This window comes from Callorhinus ursinus, unplaced genomic scaffold (genome assembly GCF_003265705.2).
Source record: "Callorhinus ursinus isolate GAN/ISIS: 27379988/994484 unplaced genomic scaffold, GSC_fseal_2.0 scaffold1, whole genome shotgun sequence".
NCBI classification, from domain to species: Eukaryota; Metazoa; Chordata; class Mammalia; order Carnivora; family Otariidae; genus Callorhinus; species Callorhinus ursinus.
The window spans coordinates 19437898-19460986 of NW_027397063.1; the positions used below are offsets into that span (position 1 = coordinate 19437898).

General features: G+C 35.6%; 1 protein-coding gene across 5 annotated transcripts in view; it reads right to left on the reverse strand.

Annotated features, from left to right (window-relative positions):
• The window catches only part of USP25 (ubiquitin specific peptidase 25), a 126687-nt gene that overhangs the window by 98597 nt on the left and 5001 nt on the right, over positions 1 to 23089 (reverse strand). For all 5 annotated transcript variants that reach the window (XR_003208538.2, XM_025872728.2, XM_073891814.1 and 2 more), the window contains exons 2-3: positions 3801 to 3878; positions 467 to 611 (exon numbers count right to left, since the gene is read on the reverse strand). Coding sequence is in view for 4 of the 5 variants with exons in the window: in XM_025872728.2 (XP_025728513.1) it covers positions 467 to 611; positions 3801 to 3878 (223 nt within the window). In the remaining variant the exon portion in view is untranslated. The remainder of the gene's footprint in view (positions 1 to 466; positions 612 to 3800; positions 3879 to 23089) is intronic.

Sequence of the window (23089 nt, forward strand, 5' to 3'; positions counted from 1 at the left end):
TAAACTCTTTTCTAAAATCTTCATTTTGGTGAGGGGCGAGGGTTGAGGGAAGGGAAATTCTGTTGTAAACCTATCAGTAATTAGAAACAATAGCTTACCTTCAAAAATAATACTAAGGCCTCTACCAACACTTAAAATCCATAAAACAAATGTTTGTGCCCATATAAAATCCTGGAAATGTTTGTTTCTTTCATGAGTAACACCTATAGCTGTTCTATAGCTCAAAACAATGAATACTAAATGAAATGCTCTATGAAAGGATACGTAACTCAAATACAATCTTTTACGCCTGAACTGGAGAAAATAATGCAGCTAATAAAAACATATACTCTTTTCAACTACATTTGAACCAAGGTTAAAGTAAAGTGGTTCTCTGTCCTTCACCTCTGCTTAAACAAAATATATTCCCAAGGGAAGTTTTTCATTACATTCTTACTAAAATATTAAGAAAGAGAAGTAAACTTACTTGTGTCTGCTTGGCTTCCCACACTGATGTATCTATCATTGCCAGGAAGTGATGTTTGGTAGTAAGTTGTCTCCTCCTGCTGAGGGGTCTTGGCATTCTTTGCAGTAAGGAAAGCCACTGCTAATTCCAAGTTTCCATTACTATCCTTCAAATATCAAGAATGGAACATCAAACATTTTGGAATAACTTCCATACATTCCCACATGATTTATTTAAGTTTCTCCACAGCAACTAATACTTAATAGCAAAAATCACTTTTAGATTTGAAATCATTCTATGTGATCCTAATTTTACAAACTCATCATAAACAAAGTATATTCTATTAATAGTAATTCCTTTTTCTATTATGACTACTATTATAAGAATCAATTCTATAATTTCTTAGTTTCCCATTACTTTCATTTCTCCTTAACAAAAGTCAATCACAAAACTTATGCTTCTAAACAAATAAACTAAAAAATGTTTTTTGGAACTTGCCATACAAAAGGATGAGAATGAATATTTAAAACAGTACTTCTGCAAAGAACAACTATAAACTTTTAATATGGATGCTGAATGCACACCTAGAGGCAACCTTAAGCAAATGTCAGACTTGTAGGCAGAAAACAGCAAAACATTCCGAAGCTTGATAGTACAGAGAGACACACAGAACCAGACAGAAATACTCAATCCTGTCAAGATGACAATCCTACCCAAATTAAGTATATAAATTTAACATAGTTCTCATCAAAAGCATATCTGGACAAAATTATTCTGAAGTTAATTTAGAAGAAAGCAGATGCTTGAAAACCAAGAATTTTTTAACAGCAAAATAATGAGAAGAGACATAACCAGTTCTCTTTATTCTCTGTAGAGTAAATAAATACAACAGTAGTTCCGGGACAGCTAACTGAAACATTAGGAAGCCCAGATATTAATAATGAAGTGATCTTTGTAACAGAAGGCCAGAACACCTAAGACTATGCAGGCCTCATGAACTTTAGCATACACAGAGACTGTAATAGGAAGCCAGTGGAGGGTTTTGGACAGAAATGACATGGTATGACTTACATTTTAAAGAGATCACTCTGGCTGTGTGTTGAGAATAGACTATAGGAAAGAAAGGGCTAAGGCAGAGAGTCCAACATCACATTAAATGTGAGAGGTGATAGAAGGAGAAAGATGAGGATGATTCCAAGATTTGAAACCTGAGCAACTGGAAGAATGAGGTCCCCAACCCACCCCAACTCCAATTATCGTTAGCCAGGGAAGAGAGAAAAAAGTAAGAGTGCAGTTGGAAAAGCACCAATGCTTTAAACTTTATATCACAACCATTAGAAGACTCTTAAATGACTCACCAGAAATATGGGTATAATATAATCTGTAGCTGGATAAGTAAAACAGCTGTAGAGTAATGTGCAGTAACAATGGCTACATTTATCGAACACTTACTATGGGCCAAGAAATGTGCCAAGTGCTTTTTATATACTACTTCATATAATAATAATAAACTGAATACAACAGGGATTTACACAACTTGGAGACAGATCACTTACTTTGGAGGGCTAAAAATAGATTTTTAAAATAAAACTACTGAAATCAATCAACAGCATGGTGTTTCTCGTCAGTGCATTACTGAGAAAGTGAACTCATTATTAAACACCTTACAAATTTATACTGGGTAATGGTTAAGGTTTAAGTACACTGACCCCCCACCCTACCAACTACTGGTAAATGAAACCAAAGTTAAAAAAAAAAACAAAAAACTATAGCACACAACTTAACTCAAAGAAAATGTGGACAACAGTTCATTTGATTAACTCTTTATGTTCATTTAATTAAACATATTTTACATGTTTCCCAAGTTAAAAAAAAAAAAGAAAAGTGAATTCCCCAAACTTGCCCTGACAAGGATTACCTTGGGTATAGCCTCACACTCAGAGATATAGAATGGTAAAGGCACTTTCTGAAAACAGACATGGAGTGACTGAGTCATACTTATCAGAATAAGGAAAGGACTAACAATCATCTAAATGTTATAATCATAAAAAATGAGGTCTGACATTTTTGCTTCCTCTCCAAATACTAAGAGTTGCTTCATCAACCCTGCATTAATGCTCTAAACAGCACTGTTTCATCATTTTCCTGATAGGAAAAAAAAAAAATGAAGCAAAGCTTGCAGTAAAAGTGGAAATTAAGTGTGCCACCCCAGGACCAGGCTGCTCGGTTTCTCTTCCAGCTCACCCACATACCACAGCTTCCTCAGTAGAGTTACAAGGAGGTGTTAGCCACTTAGAGTAGCACCTAGTACTACAGGAGCTTAATAACCACCAGTGATTATTATCATGATTACAATCATCTAAAAGATATGATTATTTCTAGAAACAAATGAAGAACTTTTGGCTAGGAATCAAAAATTACATAATTAAACTCGTATCATGGAGTAAGTTCCGAAGGACTGAAGTTGTATGTATGCCTTACAACAGCAAAAATACTATATTGCTGTTAGCCTTTAGTAGCAATATAGAAATTACTTTAAAATGCAGTTCTAGTTCTTTTTTTTTTTAAGATTTATTTATATCCTATTTATAAGAGAGAGAGCAAGGTGGAGTTGGGGGGAAGGGAGAGAGAGAATCTCAAACAGACTCCCCACGGAGCAATGAGCCCAAGGCAGGGCTGGATCTCAGGACCCTGAGATCATGACCTGAGCTGAAATCAAGAGTTGGAGGTTTAACTGAGCCACCCATGTGCCCCTGCAGTTCTAGTTCTTAAACATCTTTTATTCTCTTGATCTTTTTCAGTGGGCATATCCATCTGAGTTTCTCCATGTGAAAATGAGGGAACAGAAGATGCAACCAAAATGATGCATTTTATTTACTGCATATACTAACCAGCTTGCTATTGAATGTTCGTAAGGTGTAATTAGTTAAATGTTAGCCAAGTTTTATTTCTCCTTGGAAGGAAAAAATTAAGCTTCTTATCTTCTATTAATTTTCTCTCTCCTCTTCTCCCTCCCCGTATTTCTCTACCCCACCTCACTCTCTACCCCTATTTAAATTCTAACATCACAGCTCTTGAGTACAATCAGCCATCGCATTTGGATTCATATCCTTCCATTTTGCATGAAAGTGTTCCATATGGAGATTATCTGTCACTTCAAGGTATCCTAGAACATTAGGCTGCTGAAAACTAACATGCTCAAAATTACACCCTAAGTAAGGCTCTTACATTATAAAAGTTCTTTCCTATATCTCTATTACTACACCACAAAATGTAACTAAAAACCTTTCAAACATGGTAGACAGTAGAGATGAGGGTACAACTTAAAATGTATGCCATGAAACAGAGGCCATACCTTCAAGGCTTGCTGTAGTATCTGGGCATCATTAATCCCAGTGATTTCTCTCAGCTGATTCAAAAATGTCTGCTGGTGCTAGAGGAAAAAAAAACCGAAATCATTACACTTTAAATTCTGAAAATATATTAAGAATAAGAAAATAAATGACCTTTGGGTTAAAAAAAAAAGAAAAGAAAACACAAACTAGTACAGAGAAGAAAAAATATAGAACTCGACAAAGACTTAACAAATTTCACTATTTTAGGAAGAAACCATGCTGTGGGGAGCCCTACTCCATTCTCCTGTTTCCAAAAGGGAACTTCTACATCACTTCCCAAAACTGATTAACCAGTTTCTGGCCTATTCACTGCCTAATTTATTCCTCCCCACAAGAAAAGCAGTGATTTGCACAAAGTTAAGGCTAGAAGAATTAAGGAAAACAGTTTTATCCCCTGGGCTTTCACTAGAGGCTGAGGCCACTGAATGAAATCCTTGCAGCTCTAGCATCTCCTCCCTGCCCCTAGGGTCAGCCAGCATCCATTCACCTAGGATGTCTGAAAAAGACAGGCCAAAGGACAGGCCATGCACTAGATACGTATATTACATCATGGGGGATCCTAAGATCTATTTGAGGAAAAATAAGATCATCTCATTCTCTAATCTGTCATAAAAGATCCCATCACTTGCCCTCATTTGCTTCAGATCTGTTGGTCTTTATGATCTATTATACTCTGTCGGAGAGAAAAAGGGATGGGATTCCACTATCAAACGATGCCCTGAACATCCCTAATTAAGAAACATGTTCCTTCCTATATCTCTGTATTTCTTTAAACAAGTTCCCCAAAACTGTAAGACAGCACCATGAAATAAAGGAAGATCAATGGAAATGAAATGGAGGGCATCACTAGAATAAAAGGATCCGCTGAAATTTTTCTCGAAAATGTTTTACATTCATCTCAGTAATAAATCAGTCAAGAATAATCAATAGATGATAAAACTACGGGGTAAAAGTTTGATAAAAACAGGATAGTTACATAGTTTAAACTCTATTCCTACAAATTATAAAGGGAGAAAGAATATAACTTTATAATGAAGAAACATGCCATGTACCACCTCAATCAAGTAATCAAATTTAAAATTACCAATAATGGGATAAGATGACAGTATATGCCACCTGATGTTGTACGATACAACAAGACGACAGTATCACCTATGGTATTCCTGCCCAAAATGCATAACCTGAATCTAAACTTGCAGAAGCATCAGACAAATCCAAACTGAAGGACATTTTACAAAGTAATTACTGTCATCTTTAAAATGTTTATATCATAAAAGACAAAGAGTGAGTTTCCAGATTAAGGGGGACAAAAAAGGCCTGATAATCAAATGTAATGTGGCGTACAACACTAAATGCTATACAGGACATTACTGGGACAACTGGAGAAATACAAATATGAACTGTTTAGTAATAATATTTTGTTAATATTAAATTCCTGAATTTGATAACGGCACTATAGTTATTTAAGAAAATATCTTTTTTCTTAGGAAATACACCCTGAAGTGTTTAAGTTTTAAAGGGGCATGATGTCTGCAATTTACTCTGAAATAGTTCAAAAAAAAAAAAAAGTTGTAGTTCTTTGTACTATCTTGCAACTTTAATTTATAATTAACTTCAAACTTCAAAATAAGGTTTTAAAATATTCTGTATACAGATTTGTTAATGTTATAATTGTAAAATGTGCATTTCAAATTGTACTTGACAATTTAAATATGCATAATATATATAACTTCAGAGTTGAAGGGTCCTAAACAAATTACAAAATGAAATGAAAAAATAAAAAGCATCTGAAAATCAGGTTTGAGATAATGTACATCTAAATATCTTTTACAGAAACCCATGTGTAAGTTAGAACTTATATTCAACTACATGTAACAGAGTCCCATCTAAATAGTAGCTTCAACATACTGCAGTGTCTTTTTTCTAATATAATTAGACTGGAGGTGGGCAATCCAGATCTGATAAGGCCTCCCACATGTTAAGAAAGATCTAAAGCTCCTTCTGTCTTCCCATTGAACACTCTTATATGTGACATTCATCAAACGTCTGTCACTCCAAGTCTCATCCTCAAGCATCCTGTCCAAGTTCTAGGTAGGATAAAAGGAAGGGCACAAGACAAAGGGCATAAGCCAAAACATTCTGACTTCTTTAAGAAGATCTATCTAGTGACTTCCACTTAAAGCTTCACTGAGCAGAATAAAATTGCATGGCCACTCATAGTTGCAAAGAAGGCTGGAAACATATTGTTCAGCTAGGCAAAAAGCCACTTTGAAAATGAAATCAAGGTTCTGTTTGTGAGGAAAAGCAAATGTGTATTAGATAAGCATGGGCAGTATCCACCACACCATCAATTATTTTTCATTTCCAATAACCTTATTAAAGAGCTGAAATAACCAAGACTATCTAACAATAAAATAAAAATAATAGCGTATATAAACAAGGTCATATAAAATGCCAGGAAGAATAGTTGAGTAAAAAAATCAAACTGTCAAACTTACAGAGGTGAAAAAAAGAATTCTCTTTAAACCTGCCAACTTTCCTTTGTTCATTTAAAATAGTACTGATAACTAGCAATGGAATCATGACTAAGTTACTCAATACCAAACATCACAATATTAAAGATGTAGAAAAATTTTACAGAAATTCTTATTATCTAAGGTCTCATTTTACTTAACAGAAAACTTAGAAGATTTTATATACCACCTATAATCTCACCACCACCAGCACTCCAAACTCCATTCTTTACACGGAGCATTATTTCCCTCAACTGCAAATTACCTGATCATGGATCAGGGAAAGACTATTGAATGCCTCCCCCAAATCAGTCATTTATACAAATGTTACCAGCTATTATTTACAATGTTGGAAAAATGGAAACAATACAAATGACCCCACAAAGAAAGTGGTTCTAAACTTTAATATGCAGAAGAATGACCTGATGAGTTTGATAATAATTAAGATTCTCAGGCCCCAGTCCCAGAAACTGTGATTCCAGCAGGGTCAGGGTTAATGGCTAGGGATCTGCATTTTTAATAAGTATCTTAGATGATTTCTATACAGCTGGACTTAGAGGTACAGTCTGAGTCAAGCAAACAACTGCATTTTTTTAATAGCAAATATACAACCTATATAGAAATTATCTTCACAAAATCATATTAAGCTAAACTGATGAAACACAAAATAGTATACACATTAATGACTACAAGGTAAAATGTAAACACGAATATAAAGCTCAGAAAAGATTACAAGAGCCTGTGTTAGACTCCCAATTCTCTCATCTCTGTATCCATACCTTTTGCCACTTTTAACTTCCTCCCACTAGAGACAGTTTCTTTTCTGCATTGATGATGAACTTGCCCATGTGACATGCTTTGAGAAAAGACATATTAAAGACAGTCATGCAGATATGAAATATATTTGCATGACTGGACTTCCCTCCTGAACTTCTTTAACTTCCTTAAGAAGAACATGGCCCTAGGTAGCCCACTTGCCCCAAAAGAATGAGGCATCCGTGGAGAAGAGCCACCCCAACCAACCTGAAAAACCTGTGAACATGATGACAGTATTTTGGTACACCACTAATTTTTGGAGTAGCCTGTTACAGTCAGAGTTGACGGATAGAGAGTGCATTTTTTAAATTTAAAATTATTTAGATTTTACTAAAATACTTAGTATTTTATTAAAGAGAAGCAATGTCTTGGAAATTTTATAGTTTGTAGCTACAACTTGACGTTTTGTTGTCTTTCACAATAAAGTCAACTAAATATCTAAAAAAAATAATCCAGGCGTATCTCTAGCATAGTTCACGATCTCATGAATTTTGACAGAAAATGAAACGAGGAGGAGAAAATGACTGGGGTGGAGAAGGCTGAGTGGGAAGGAGAAAAGGTGAAAAAATTTTCTTAGTTTAGTTACCAAGAAATGGGAGAGAGATCAGAAGAGGTAAGCTATGAGAAAAATTCTAAGTTTATGGCACAGAAGCCACCTCATTTGTAGTCTTCTCCTTTGTTACTGGCATCTTCCAGCTGTGCTTTTCCTGTCTTTGAAAACCTGCACCTTCATTTCCTACAATTATATGTTTTTGTTGTTGCTATTTCTGTTGTAATTAAGACCCTGGTCTTTCTTTCAAGGTTTGCACCTTTCTATTTATCACACTTCTGGTCTGCATATACCCTGCTCCTCAACTAAAAATGTCCTGCATATGGGTTCTCTCCTCCTGGACTAGCAACTTTGGATCCAAGACGGATCCAACCCACTTCCCTCTCTAGAGCTCCTTTTCTGAGTTCTGAGGTCTTTTTTGTATGAATTTATATACTAAAGTAGAAGGAGGAGGATGCAATCTGTTCACACTGCTAGACCAAGAAAGGCAAGACACCATGTTCAAAGAAATTCAGCAGCTGCAAACACCACAGAAATCAATAAGCTAACAAGCCAAGACTTCATGCAGGCCTTCAGATTCCTTCGTCAATGTTACTTTTATCACATGATTACATCTTTAAGTGCCTACTATGTGCAAAATACAGTACTATACACACTTTGGGAAAAGGAAGCATCAGTAATTCCAATATAAATTAAGAATCAGAGAGTTCTACAGAAATTCTTTCCCTCCGCGGTTGACCCTACCTAATGTTGGGTTTGTTTTAAATGTTTCGGTAAATATACAGCATATTTAACAGTGGTGTAACTTCTTGAGAATGCAAGAAGAGGAATCACTGGCTTAGACCAAAGAAAGAAGGTAAGCATTTATTATGTTCTTGCTGTATGCCAAGTGTTTTAAGTGCTTCCAGTTTATAATCTCACTCAATGAGTATACATGCACACATGCATGCACACACACACACACACACACACCCTCCAAAAAGTCACTCTCATTTCATGGCTAACAAGGCTTCAAGAGATTATTAAGTACAGAGACAGGAATGAAAACAGGTTTTTCAAATTCCATGGCCCATACCCTTTCCATATTTTCTCTATATTTGATTTTGGAGATTAAAGATTCAGTGAAAAATGAAAAATCAGTGCAAAAATCCAATACTATCTTCATGTAAAATACTTCAATAATGGCACACAAAAAAGTGGAGTACCACTGACTAAAAGGCAGGAAAGCTTTCTACATTAAAGGGCAAATGACTCGTTAAGTCAGTCAATCGCTCCTGAATTTCCAAATATATCTAAAAACTTGGTTAAGTGCAAAAGAAAGAAAGTCAAGGTTTCCATCTCAGGAAAAAAAAAAAGGCAACTCCTAAAATGACCTCTAAAAACACTTTCAAGTTTTTTTTAAGAAAAAGAGGAAAAAATCCTAATTTGATAGAAAATTCCAAGGCATTCTTAAACTTCAGGATCACATTCACTAAAGCATTGCTAGGCACCATGTGGTATTTCAGTCACCTATCAATGAAAGGATTAATCATACTCCTGCCTTTAAGGCACACAACCATACATATATCTACTTTTGCAAATACCTTCTGGATCTACCTGATACCACTAACCTGCCCTAGTTCATGTTATCTCTTCCAATAACAAGATATCCCCAAACTTCCTAGACAGATAATTCCAAATACATAAATCTGTCCTTCATGGGGCTTCTTTGGGAGTCCCAAACCTGCCTCTGCCTCTATCCAGCTATAGAAGCCAAAACAAAACAAAACAAAACAAAACAAAACAAAATGTACTTCAATAGATTGAGGACACTGGGAAAAACCTTCCAACGCGCACTAGGCTCTTCCAATAATCTACGGGAGCAGTTTTGTGCTATAATCACACCGATTTCAAAAGATATCATCTATTCCACATTCTCTTTATCCTTATCTACCAACCCAAATTTACATACCACTTGCCTTCTATTAAGGTTGGAGGGTCTCGTGGTACTTAACCACAGATTATAATAATATACCATGGTTAATCACCAGACTCTAAATCTCAAGAGAGCACAGAATATTCTGCTAATCAATGTGCTCCTGGTAACAAGTACAGTGTCTGGCATGTGGTAGGCATTCAATAAATACTGACTGAATAAATGACTATTGCAAAGTTTGCAGAAATAAGTTGGAATAAGTCAGATCATGGGCCTTGAACTCCTCCACAGGAAAGAACATACTGATTATTGGAGACAGAACAAGAAGCACACATAAATCAGGTCCACTTACTAAACAAACTTTTCACACCCTCTTACAGTCTACCTAGAGTGTACAGTAAAATATTGCTGACATTTTCAACTGCAAATAATCTAGACAGTAACTCCATAATGGTTGGAGTAATCCTGTATTTTCTAACATCACAGAGTCAAGGCTTATCTCAATCTTTTTGGGTTAACAGCACTCTGGCATTACAAAAAATTAATCATATACCTCTATGGGTATATAAATCTGAAGGCATGCATTTTCATTCTTCACTATTTACATTTAAGCTTAAATATTCCAGAAATTCTGAATTTAGAAAGATTTTCCCTATCATTTTATAGAATCCCAGGGCTACAAACGATCTTAAGCACCCGTATAATAAAATTAAAAAAAAAAAAAAGAGGAAGAAGAAAAGTAAAGAAATGAGATAGGTAGCTAACAGCAATCGATACTTGGTTTTTTCCACCCATCTTCACCTCAGTCCGTATTCTTACCAGCCACCCCAACTCTTCAACCAATCTAACAGCTGCCCATGCCCTTAACAGAAGCCCCCATCCTTTTTAACAGGCAGATAACAGAAATGCATCAGAAACAGAAATTCTAAATGCATTTATCCCCAAAAATATTGTTATACAGCACTATAATCTAAGTTCATACAGAGTTAAATACATTTCCAGGCCAAATAAAAACCCAACACCATGAAACATGATTTCTATGGGAACATGCATTCCAAAACCCGAACTATCCCAATGTTTTTAGAGTACCTATATTCTAGAAAACATTTGGGTAAACAAAAGTTTTGTGAATCAAATCATTATCTCTGAACTATAAGATCTGGAGTTTAAATAAAATATATATTCATGTTATCACTAGTTTCTACACTTAAATTTTCACAATAAACTTGCAGTCCAAAAATAAAATCCCTTATACTAATAAAACAAAATAAATACACTCTATATAGAACTCTTAAACTAGAATACTATATAATTCCTCACAGCTATATGTGTCACAATTAATTCCTTTGTTAAAGCAAATATAGTTTTTGGTCATACTAATTACATACATAATACACCCTACGGACTAGTAGGAACTCCAATCATCTAGACATAGTGCTAAGTTTAATAAAGCATATGCTCTAAAAGACTTTCTTTCTCGGACCCACAAAGCTATCTGCAGAAATGTCCCGGTCTTCAGCACCTCAGCAAACATGCTCCCCCCGCTCCCCATCCAGTGGGCTTCAATCACAACATCTACAGCAAGAACTGAAACTCAGTCTGAGGGCAGACCTCTGCCAAATTTACTCCTTCCATTATTCTTTAGAGTTCTCTTTATATTTTTGTAGTCAATCATATGTTACTGGTCAATACTTCCTTATATTAAACTTTCCCTATTCAAATTACTGTGTGGTTTCTGTGTCCTAATTGGACCCTTATTAATTCAACTTCCTTAAAAGCAATTTTTATATTCTGACAATATATTAATGATGTAATTCTGTATTTTTAAGGGAAAAAGCCTCAAAATCAATTAGGAAAGGAAAAATTAACCATATGTTAAGTTCTAGCTTAGAACTACCATTAAATGAGCACTTCTTTTTTTAACTGAGCACTTATTAAAAGTATGGAAGGCACTAGAGATTTCAATACATAGGTGTATGATTGCCTAAATCATTGGCCACTGGTGACTGAACTCAATCTCCAGCCCCTCTCCTGGCCACTGGACTGGGGAGTGGGCTGAAAATTCTAATCCTCTAATCACAAGTAGTTGGTTTTTACAACCAACACCTGAAGCTGCCTAGTCTCCCAAATGGGAGTTAACTCATTAGTATACAAAAGACAGTAAATTCCAAGGATTCTAGACACTCTGTGGCAGGAGCCAGGGAAAAAGACTAAATACTTATTTTTTATTATACCATATCTAGCCACATGAAGCTACTGGTAGATAACAGAAAGCACCAAATTGTTCTGTTTTCCCTTGTTCATGGACTTCCCTGCCTAGAATGATACTGTCAATCTACCTAGTAGTCTTCCTTTCATTTCAACCACTCCCTCCTTGACAAAAGCCTTTCCCATTCTTAGATTCTCTTCTTCGTCCTACCAATACATCTTATAAATACTTTATTTAACTTCAAATATCATATAAGCATTTCTGGTCCACCACCACAAAACTATAAGCTTTCTGTGTATTACTTCCTTCTCAATCTGCTTAAAACAAAGAAATAATAATTGAATGCATGGACATGATAATGAGATGACGCAATATCTAAGCAGAAATGTACAAAGGCAACTGAAAACCTGAAACGAGTTTATGTAAGGGTGTAACATTTAATTAATTTTGAATATACAAACTTAGTAGTAATGAACATATAGGAGAAAATACATGATCTCTCAAAGACAGCTTACAAAGAAAGAAAGCAGAAAATCAAAGACTAAACCTTAGAAAATCCCGCCAGTTAACAAGTACAAACACATTGCATTGTATTAGCAGCCAAATTTTACTGTACAACATAGCCCAAATGTGAACAGTTTAAATACATGTAGTGACGGTTCACAGAGCAAAAACTCACATACTCAAAGAAATCTTTCCCAATAGCTAGCTGGGCCTATATGCTGTCTTTTTACCCAACAATTCTCAACATTTTTGTGTCTGTAATATGCATTCAAATACTAAATATTTTTGGCAGCACACCTGAAAAGGTTTAAAACCTTCACCACAAGAAAGTACAACCCCTAAGGCAGCTAGCAATAATTACAACACATTATTACTCCAGTATATAATACTATCTCAAGGTGTCTGCAAAAGCAGTTCTCACACTGCACAGCAGTATCTCACCCTCTTGATTGTCCAGGCCCTAAGATATGTTCACAAGGCAAAGTACTCATGGGTTCTTTTTTTTTTTTTTTAAGATTTTATTTATTTATTCATGAAAGACAGAGAGAGAGAGGCAGAGGGAGAAGCAGGCTCCCAAGGAGCAGGGAGCCCGACACGGGACTCGATCCCAGGACCCTGGGATCACGACCTGAGCCGAAGGCAGACGCTTAACCATCTGAGCCACCCAGGCGCCCAGTACTCATGGGTTCTAATAAATAATATTTATTGGGCACTACTTAAGAGTAAGCTATAATTGTTACCTCTTATTCACAGAAGTATATTCCACTCTATACTAAATCACAAAACCTGTTTAGTTCAACATTCTGCTTCAAAGATACTGCAATAATTAATTACCTTTACAAAGCTTTAGCAAAAAATAAAAATAAAAAGACAAAAATACTTTAAAGTGTGATCAAACATCGAGGTACATCTGTGAAGATTTTACAACACAAAAGGCTGAGAACACCACTCTAAGACAATGGCTATCAACTAACAGAGTCACGAAAGTAATGTGGATGACAACAGCAGTAAAATCTACTTCCAAAGTTTATAATAGTATCTTACAAGAATATCCTGATACACATATACTAATCTCCTTGGTTGAAGTTGCAAGTGCTTAAGTTAGCTTCTGTAAAACACTACCATCTGTCAAGTTAACCTTGTTAATCTAAATTTTACTGACTTTCTATCTTTGCTTACATCTAGATTAGTCAGTTTTTGCTTTTAGTGCATTAAAAGCCATACAAAAGAACATAATAAATGTATGCCTAGTTATATTTATGCAAACTTCAGTAAAACTATAATAAAAAAATATTTTGAGAGTCCCAAAGATCTGTTTTCTTTTAGAAAGGTCCCAAGTCAAGAATAAAAACCTTGTCATCAGGTGGAATATAAACGGGGAGAAGGACGAACTTTTCAATAAAGTTGCTGGTTTTCCAGAGGGGAAAAGTGAATTTGGTCATCTACTCAAACAATGTGTAAAATTCAAATTCAAGTGGATAAGACTCAAATACTAGGGCAAAACGAGAAAAACAGTAGAGGGCAATAAGAGAGAATTTCTTTATAAAATAAGGTTTGGGGGGGCACCTGCGTGGCTTAGTCGGTTAAGCGTCTGCCTTTGGCTCAGGTCATGCATGATCTCAGGGTCCTGGGATCAAACCCTGCATCAGGTCCCCTTGCTCAGCAGCAAGTCTGCTTCTCCCTCTTCCTCTCCCTCTGTGATCTCTCTCTCACTCTCTCTCTTTCTCAATAAAATCTTAAAAAAAAAAAAACAGGTATGGAAGTTCAAGGAAACTAATTACAAATGAGACTAAATTAAACTTCTATTCATGAAAGGGCACCATAAAGAGAGTAAAAAGACCTCCTGAAAATGGGAAAAGAAACTTGGAAAACACGTAAGTGGAAGAAAAAAAAGTAGACTGTAACAAACTCCTTCAAATCAAAAAAAAAGGCAAAACCAACCCAAAAGAAGAAACACATATGAATTTCACAGGAAAAAAAAAAAAAAAAACTCAATGGTCCATAAACATAAGAAGGTAAATGAATAACTTATCAGCAATAGAACGCTTCTGGTATATCCAGAAGTATAAATGAACTACAACACAAAGGTTCATTTATTTCATATGAACCTTGACTCTTACACCTCAGAGCACACACAAAAGTAAATTCTACATAGATCACAGACCTAAGTGTAAATGCTAATAAAACATTTTAGAAGAAAACACAGGAAAAAAAATTTACAAACTAAGGTTCAAAAAAATTAGGTCAAAGCACTAACTTGTTACAAAGAAAAAAAAAACGAGACAATGAACATCAATGTTAAAATACTTAGACTTGAAAATAAAAAGACAAGCTACATACACATTTAGAAAAATATATATATATATACAATGAAAGACACTTTCAGAATATATAAATTCCTACAACTCAACAGCAACATACAAACTATTTGTACATGATCAATAAGGAAAACATGGAGGCAGGAGGTTCCCAGTATCTCCCCACCACACCCCCTGCTTGACTCCACTCTCCCATAACCCCACTCCCTCTTCTCTATAGAGAGCCCCCTGAAATCCTAACGCCAGGAGTAAGAGGAAGAACAAAAGTTCTGTTGGTCAGCCCCCTCCCTTTGTACATTAAACCCTGAGAGGTCTATGAGCTCACCAGCGATTCTAGCAGGACATGGGGTAGAAGGTCCCTGATCACCACAGGTACAGCTTAGAATGCACAGAAGGCATTCGCTTCCATCAGAAAACTGCAAACCTTGAGGCTAGAGCCTGAACCAACCTCCAACCCCAAGATGGCCAAGAGCAAGCCAATGGCAACACCATATAAAGTCACTATTCACAGAGACCTGGGAGCATACCTCCTCACACAGAACCCCATGCCCTGAGGTGGCTACTCTGGTTCCCACATGCCCAGAAATCGAGGCTTCCTACGAAGAGTTGAACCCAGCCATCTCATATGCTGCCTTCATCTATCTAGCCAGAGCTGCAACATGCTTGGTGTAAGGGCGCCCTTCCTCTGATGCCACCAGCAAGGATGGAAACACAGTTTTCTGTTAGTTCTGCAGTCTTATCACTGGTTCGAAGTCCTGGTCCTACTGGGGAAGAAGCCCAGAAGTCAGTTCTGAGAATCCATATGGTGTGACCAGAATACACACAAAGAGTATCCACTGACCCCAGGAGGCCTGTGCAGAGACAGCTGCTTCTTCTCTCTAAAAACTGAGAATTTTAAACCTGAGACATTGGATTGCTGCTAGTTTCCTTTAAATCCTCTTCCTCTGGGGGCCTGCGTGGCTCAGTTCGTTATGTGACTGCCTTCGGCTCAGGTCATGATCCTGGAGTACCAGGATCAAGTCCCGCATCAGGCTCCCTGCTCAGCAGGGAGTCTGCTTCTCCCTCTGACCCTCTTCCCTCTCGTGCTGTCTCTCATTCTCTCTTTCTCAAATAAATAAATAAAATCTTTAAAAATAAATAAATAAATCCTCTTCCTCAGCCCTGCTCTGCTCCACAGTCTAAGGCCTCATGGGAAGACTTCAAGGGTGTTCTTGATGAGAAACCCAGACCAGCTCGGAGGCCTCAGTGAAGGTACAGAGCAAGCCCCACACCCCAGCTCGAAACTGTTTCTGTAGCTCCACCCCAAAGAAACCAGATATTTGATTGTGCAGGTATTCTGGCATGAATTTTAACACATAAGCTTGTGTATACAGGAGTGTACCACTGGTTCTCTACCAGTGTTACCATAGTAATGGACCTTCACTGCTAATGCTTCTTCATTCCTGGTCCTTCTCTCCACACTGCTCCCCCACATCCAGCTTCACTGAGGACCTAGCTCTCAGCTCTGCAGCCAATCCTACCCTCAGGCCTAGTACTGCTCACCTCCACCTCACCCACTTCCAGGCTGAACAGCACCAACAAAAACCCAGCAAGTATGAGCTGTTTCCTTTTCCGGTTCAAAACAGGCTCTTCTTTCTTGTTCTCCCATGGACCAAAAACAGTAAGAAAAGTCCTTCTGACCCAAATGCTTACCTCTCCACTGTTCAGCCCACCTACCATTGGTCCTCCAAGTTCTTTCCAAATTTCCAAACCAACTACAATGTTAAAATATTTTGTACCCTGTAGAACAAAAAATACACCACAAAGATTTCTCTTGTGTGTACAATTATCAAAGACATTAATTTAATGTTAGTTTGAGGCATAAAGGATTTTCTATATTTTTTTAAAGATTTATTTGAAAGAGAGAAACAGCAAGCACGAAGGGGGGAGAGCAAAGGGAGAGAATGAGGGGAAACAGACTCCCCACTGAGCAGGTAGCCTGACAGGGGGCTTGATCTCAGGATCCTGAGATCATGACCTGAGCCAAAACCAAGAGTCAGACACTTAGCCAACTGAGCCACCCAGGCGTCCCTGAAAAGGGTTGTCATTCTTCAGCACTGAGCCTTTTTAACAGGTGTTTTAAAAAATAATAAAATGAAGGACAAACTGTGGAGTTTCATTTTGTTTTATGAGCATATCAGTACTTGCTCCTAGAATGTTGTACCTCTAGCAACATCTTTAACTTTTTAGCTATTTTCAGGGCACCTGGGTGGCTCAGTCATTAAGTGTCTGCCTTCGGCTCAGGTCATGATCCCAGGGTTCTGGGATCGAGCCCCACGTCAGGCTCCCTGTTCAGCGGGAAGCCTGCTTCTCCCTCTCCCACTCCCCTGCTTGTGTTCCCTCTCTCACTGTCTCTGTCTGCCTGAAATAAATAAAATTAAAAAAAAAAAAAAACTTTTTAGCTATTTTAAGGTGTGGAATAATTAAGTAGCTACTATTATTGCTGGTCCTGTAAGAATGTAAAACTGGATAAAATAGTTGACCTTTGAACAATATAGGTTTGAACTGTACAAGTCCACGTATACACGACTTCTTTTTATTAAATACACTACAGCACTGCCAATGTATTTTCTCTTCCTTTTGATTTGAATAACATTTTCTTTTTTTAAAAAAAGGATTTTAGTTATTTATCTGAGAGAACAGACATAGGCACAGAGAGCAGGAGTGGGGAGGAGAGGGAGAAGTAGGCTTCCCGCTGAGCAGAGGGCCCGATGTGGGGCTCGATCCCAGGACCCTGGGATCATGACCTGAGCCGAAGGCAGACAACCAACTGAGCCACCCAGGCACCCTGACATTTTCTTTTCTCTAGCTTACTTTATTGTAAGAATGCAAGAGAGAATACATACAACATACAAAATATGTATTAATTGACTATATTACCAGTAAGGCTTCCAGTCATAGTAGGCCATTAGTAGTTAAATTCTGGGAGAGTCAAAAGGTATATACAGATTTTTGACTGCATGGGAAGGGGAGGGTCAGTGTCCCAGCCCCCACATTGTTCAAGGATCAATTGTATATGAGAAGCAATATTTAAAAATCCTCCAAAAATGGCCAATAAGCACATGAAAAAATGTTTAAAACCACTAGTCGTTAAGGAAATATAAATCAATACCACAATGAAGTACCACTTACATGCTCGCTAAAATGCCTAAAACATAAAAGTTAACAATATCAAGTGTTGACAAAAAAGCAGACTAACTTTAACTCTCACACACTGCTGATGGTAATGTAGGATAGTAAAATAACCATGTAGCAATCTTTTATAATAATTTTATTCCTCTGTGTTTGACCAAGAGAAATGCAAATACCTCTCCTCAAAGACCTACTTACAAATGTACATGTAACAATATCACTTATAAGGGCCAAGAGCTGGAAAAAACCCAACAGCCCACCAACAGAAATACGTTCACACAGTTTGTAATATTCATATAATGAAATATTACTCAGCACTAAAAAGGAACTACTAACACATGCAATAATGTGGCTCAATCTCAAAAGCATTTTGCTGAGAAAAAAAAGTCAAAAGCAAAAAAAAAAGGAATTTTAAGATTCCATTTATGTGAAGACCTAAGACAACCAAAACTGGCCTGTAGTGATAGAAATCAGATCCATGCTTACCTGGAATAGGAGTGTGGCGATACTAAACAGAAAGGGTGACACAAGGGTATCTTTTGGAGTTTATCTAATTATAAAATTTAAATTATAAAATTTATCTAATTATATACTTTAACATAGGTGTTTTTATTTTATTTTTTATAAATTATACCACAGTAACATTAACTTGGAAAAGTAAAGATAGCAACTAGTGGGATGTGGAAGGAAAGGACAGGTTGAGTGAAGCACAAAGGAAATTTCTAGAATAAAAGGATGCTCTATTTTATGTCTTGGGTGGTACAAAAGGTAGTAATGTTATTGTATTTCTTTAAGGTATACATAAGCTTTCATATACTTTGGTTCACACACACACACACACACACACACACACACACACATTTAGAAATGATTCATACACACTACACACCCCAAAAAGAAGAAAAACAGGAACACTGAAACCTTAGCATGTACAATTGTTTCCCAACTCCTTGATGTATGAGTCAATTAATAGAAAGACTAAATCTGCCCTACTAAGGTTGGGGGTAGGGGGGCAAATGTCCCATCTATGCATCTGAAGCTTTGGGTTTCCATACAGATGTTGGCCATGAAAGCCTGAGGCAGGAAGCATTACCCTTACAACAGGAAAGCATATCAGTGTACTGATGGGGAGAAACAAGTGAAACAGAAGAAAGCCTGTATGTCCGAAGACTGCTCCACTGTTAAATTGGGTGTATTGCAATAATTCAACCCCTGAAGGAGCCCTGCAGTCAATTTACACAAGTGCTGAAGCATTCTCATCTCTAAGAATACTAAATTAATTTCAACCAGTGGTCCTCAAACTTTTAAGTACAGAAGAACCATTTGGGATTCCTGTTAAGAATGCACTAGTCCAACCTTTGGGCTTGAAACTGTAAGTCTGAGGTGAGGCACAGAATTCTACAGTTTTGGCAAGCTCTACAGGAAATGAATAGTCCACAAACCAAAGAAACTCTGGTCTAAACCTATATCAACAAGGCTAAAAAGACAAGGAAAATATTGCTGGACATTTGTAAATATTAAGACCAAGTAATCTTTAAAAAGCAGACTGTACTGAGACAGTTAACTGAAGGAAGAAAAGGAAAAAACTTTCAAAAATTACCAATCATATGTACAAAACAAGATATCCTGAGACAAGGAGAATATTCTTGAAAATTAGTACAAGTTTGCCAAAATAAACATAAGGGGTCTTTTCATAAGTTCAACTTTCACTTCATCTACTTAGCCACATCCCATAGTAACATTCCAAAATGGCTTTCACAAGCCAAATTTGGTCTTTCATATATTATGTACACTAATGGTTATTGTAAGCTATGATACCATACTCACCATGTCTGATTTTATAGGAGGTAGGATGACAGAGAAGTAACTGACAAACCAACTATCTCCCTACCTACCCAGGGGGGCCTGGAGTGAAACTTTCACGAGTCACCAGAACTCAAAGGAAAAAGGTACAGGCACACATCAAAACTTCAAATACTACAATATTCTTTAGTTCTTTAGAAATAGAAACCTTTTTATAACATGTAAGTTCATACAGCTAACGCATGTAAATACTTTAAAAACTCAGTAGGTACCAAAGCAGGGAACTGTCCTTTAAAATCAATAGTAAGATAATATCCATTATCATCACTTCTAATCAACATTTATTAGAAGTCTTACCTAGTACAGTAAGAAAAAAATGAAATTACAGGCATAAAAATTAGAAATAAATAAAACCGTCATAATTTATTCATGATATAATCTTTTACACAGAAAATCCAAAATCATCACTGGAAAAGTATTAAAATAGAAAAGTTTAGCAAGATGGCTAGATATAAGATCAACATACAAAAGCCAGTTGCATGTGTACACACCAGTAACAGTAAATATTTTAAAGCAACATATAATTATTATCAGAAATTACCAACTATCTAAAATAGATGCACAGAAATTCTACAGTTAAAATTATAAACTGAAGAGATATTAAAGGAGACTTAAATAAAAGAAGTATACTCTGTTAGTGGATAGAAAGACTCAATACCATAAATATTTTAATGATCCCAAAGTGGTCTATACGGTCACTTGAATTAATAAAAAACTCAAACAAGGGTTTTTTTAGAGGACTTGGTAAGATTATTCTAACATTTCTAAGGAAAATAGTGTCATGACACGTTGGAAGAAGAAAAGCCAACTTACTTTTCCAATGCTAGAGATTATTACGAAGCTACAACAATGAAGACAGGATAGTATTGACAAATGAACGATGAAACAAAAGACAGAACAAGGGGAAAAAGAGCATCATGTGAAACTTTTGTGTAGGATAAAAATGGCATGTCAGTTCAATGGGGGAGAGCATTAACTTTTCAATGAGGTAAAATTAACAAAACAAAAAATCATATATAATAAAAATTAAATTGGATCCCCACCTCACACCTGTTACAAAAAGCAACTGAAGATGGAATAAGGTCTAAGTGTTGCAAACATAACTTTAAAACTCTCAGAAAAGATAGATGAGTATATTTTAGCTATCAAGGTAGAAAAAAGTTTTTAAAGTTAAAACAATGAAAATTAAAAATATACACTTTCAAGAATTCATACAGCTGCAATAAAAAGGAAATCAAAGGGAGAATAAACACAGGATTCAAGACGATTACAATCTCAAATGATAACAGAGGGATGGAAATGAAAATGAGACTATTTGGTTAGATACAGGTTACTTTCAAAGTTATAGGTTTGTTTTAAATATGATTCATGTGTTTGTTATTAAAAAGTAAAAATTCATGAGTATTATTAAAAGTTAATAAGCAATTTCATAAATAAATGAAAACATATTTGCATGGACAGCTGATCATAAATCAGTAGTTATGATTAATTCAATTCCGTGTATTTCACAACTAAAATGCAGATTATTAAAACAAACCCTCAAAAAAGTATATGACCACCTATGGAAGTAGTACATCTAGAACTAGCATTAAAAAAATAATTTGTACAATCAAACTAAAAGTTTATCTAACATATAGGACAAAAAGGGAGAGAAAGAAATTATAAAATAAAATTTGTAGCAAATAAGAGAGATGAATGGTATCTAATATTCAAATAATGTCATTACAGGAGGGCAGGAGAGAAGGAATAGAGTAGAAACAATAATTTTAAAATATACATCTTTTTCCTGAGAACATGAAAATTTCAGACCAAAAATCCTAGGCAGAACTGTTAAGAAGATACACACACACACACACACACACACACACACACACACACACACAATTTCTGGATTCTAAAACCAAAGAGGAAATCTTACAAGCTTACACAAAGAGTTAACAACTTATCTACAAAAAAAGAAGTAGAGTAACATCAAACAGTATTAAGTATGCCAGAAAAATATATAGTTAAAATAAATACCTAATTTTTAAAAACTAATTGGCTAGTAATGTGTCTATAACACAAGTAATATTTTTGATGTAAGGTGTATCTTAAGAAATTTAAAATGCCATCATTTAGAATACAATTCCATATTAACCTAACAAAATCAGGAATGTTGTAAATAAAAATATGCTAAAAAGTCTTTCTTACTGGGGACAGATGGAAAGAGAGAAAACTATTCATTCTGACACTATCAGAAAAATATGCTTAGATATATATTTGTTTAAAATTAAGAGTAGAAAAGAGAAAGAGATTTACTAATCATAGACACAGATATAAAGAGGCAAGGGTGGGGGAGGTGATACATGAAAACTCTATCAATCCATCAAAACTGAGTGGGCAAAACAAAACTAATAAATAGAAACTCAGATGACAAAATAATTATCTTTATCAGTGACCACCATATACATAAATGACGAAATCCTACTAAAAGACTAGCAAAAGCACAAAAGTTTAGATTAGATCCATTAGAAATAAAAAGAATTTGATGAAACTACATTAAAATTACATCAACATCTCTCAGAATTTAAAAGACAGGGGAAAAAACATGAAATATTCAAATCACACTATAAGTGTTCATTTAATATATAAATATAGAACTCTAACTTTCAAATACACATCCTTTCCATATGCTCATTAAAATCTCACAGTCATAAGAAAATCTTATTTCTAAAACTATTACAAATCATGTTTTCTAAACAGTACACTGAGACTAAAAATCAAGAATTTAAAAAATGCAACATCTTAGGAAGTATGCCAGAAAAAAAAAACTTGTAAACAATGAAATGAAAATGAAATCAAATCCCAAACAAAATCAGATGAAAACCCACAGCCGAAAATGCTTATTAACACGACTGGAAACTCACTAAATGTTGAATTCACGTACAAAAAGAGCAACAATAGTGACCCAAAAAGAAAGTAGAAAGGTGGAAATACTAAATACAAAAGCAAAAATTAGTAAGTTAGAAGATAAACAGAACTTATAAATGAAACAAAGAACTGGATTTTGAAAAGACCAGTAAAATAGATAAACATCTGGCAAACATTACTGAAAACAAAACAAAACAGTCAGGAATAAGAACGGAATCTATCTACATAGACTTAAGAGAAAACATCAGACCTATACATACTGACATACATACATACATATACATCTAAATGAAATCAAATCTAAATCTATAAACATTTTTAAAAATGACTCCGGAAGAGATAGAAAACCTAAAATGTTAATTGTCAAAATGTGGAAAGCTTATCTAAAACTTGCTCAGATAAATGGTCACCTTCTATAGTCATATTCACCAAATCTTCAAAGTAATAAGTACTGAGGTTAAACAATAAAACATGGCTAAA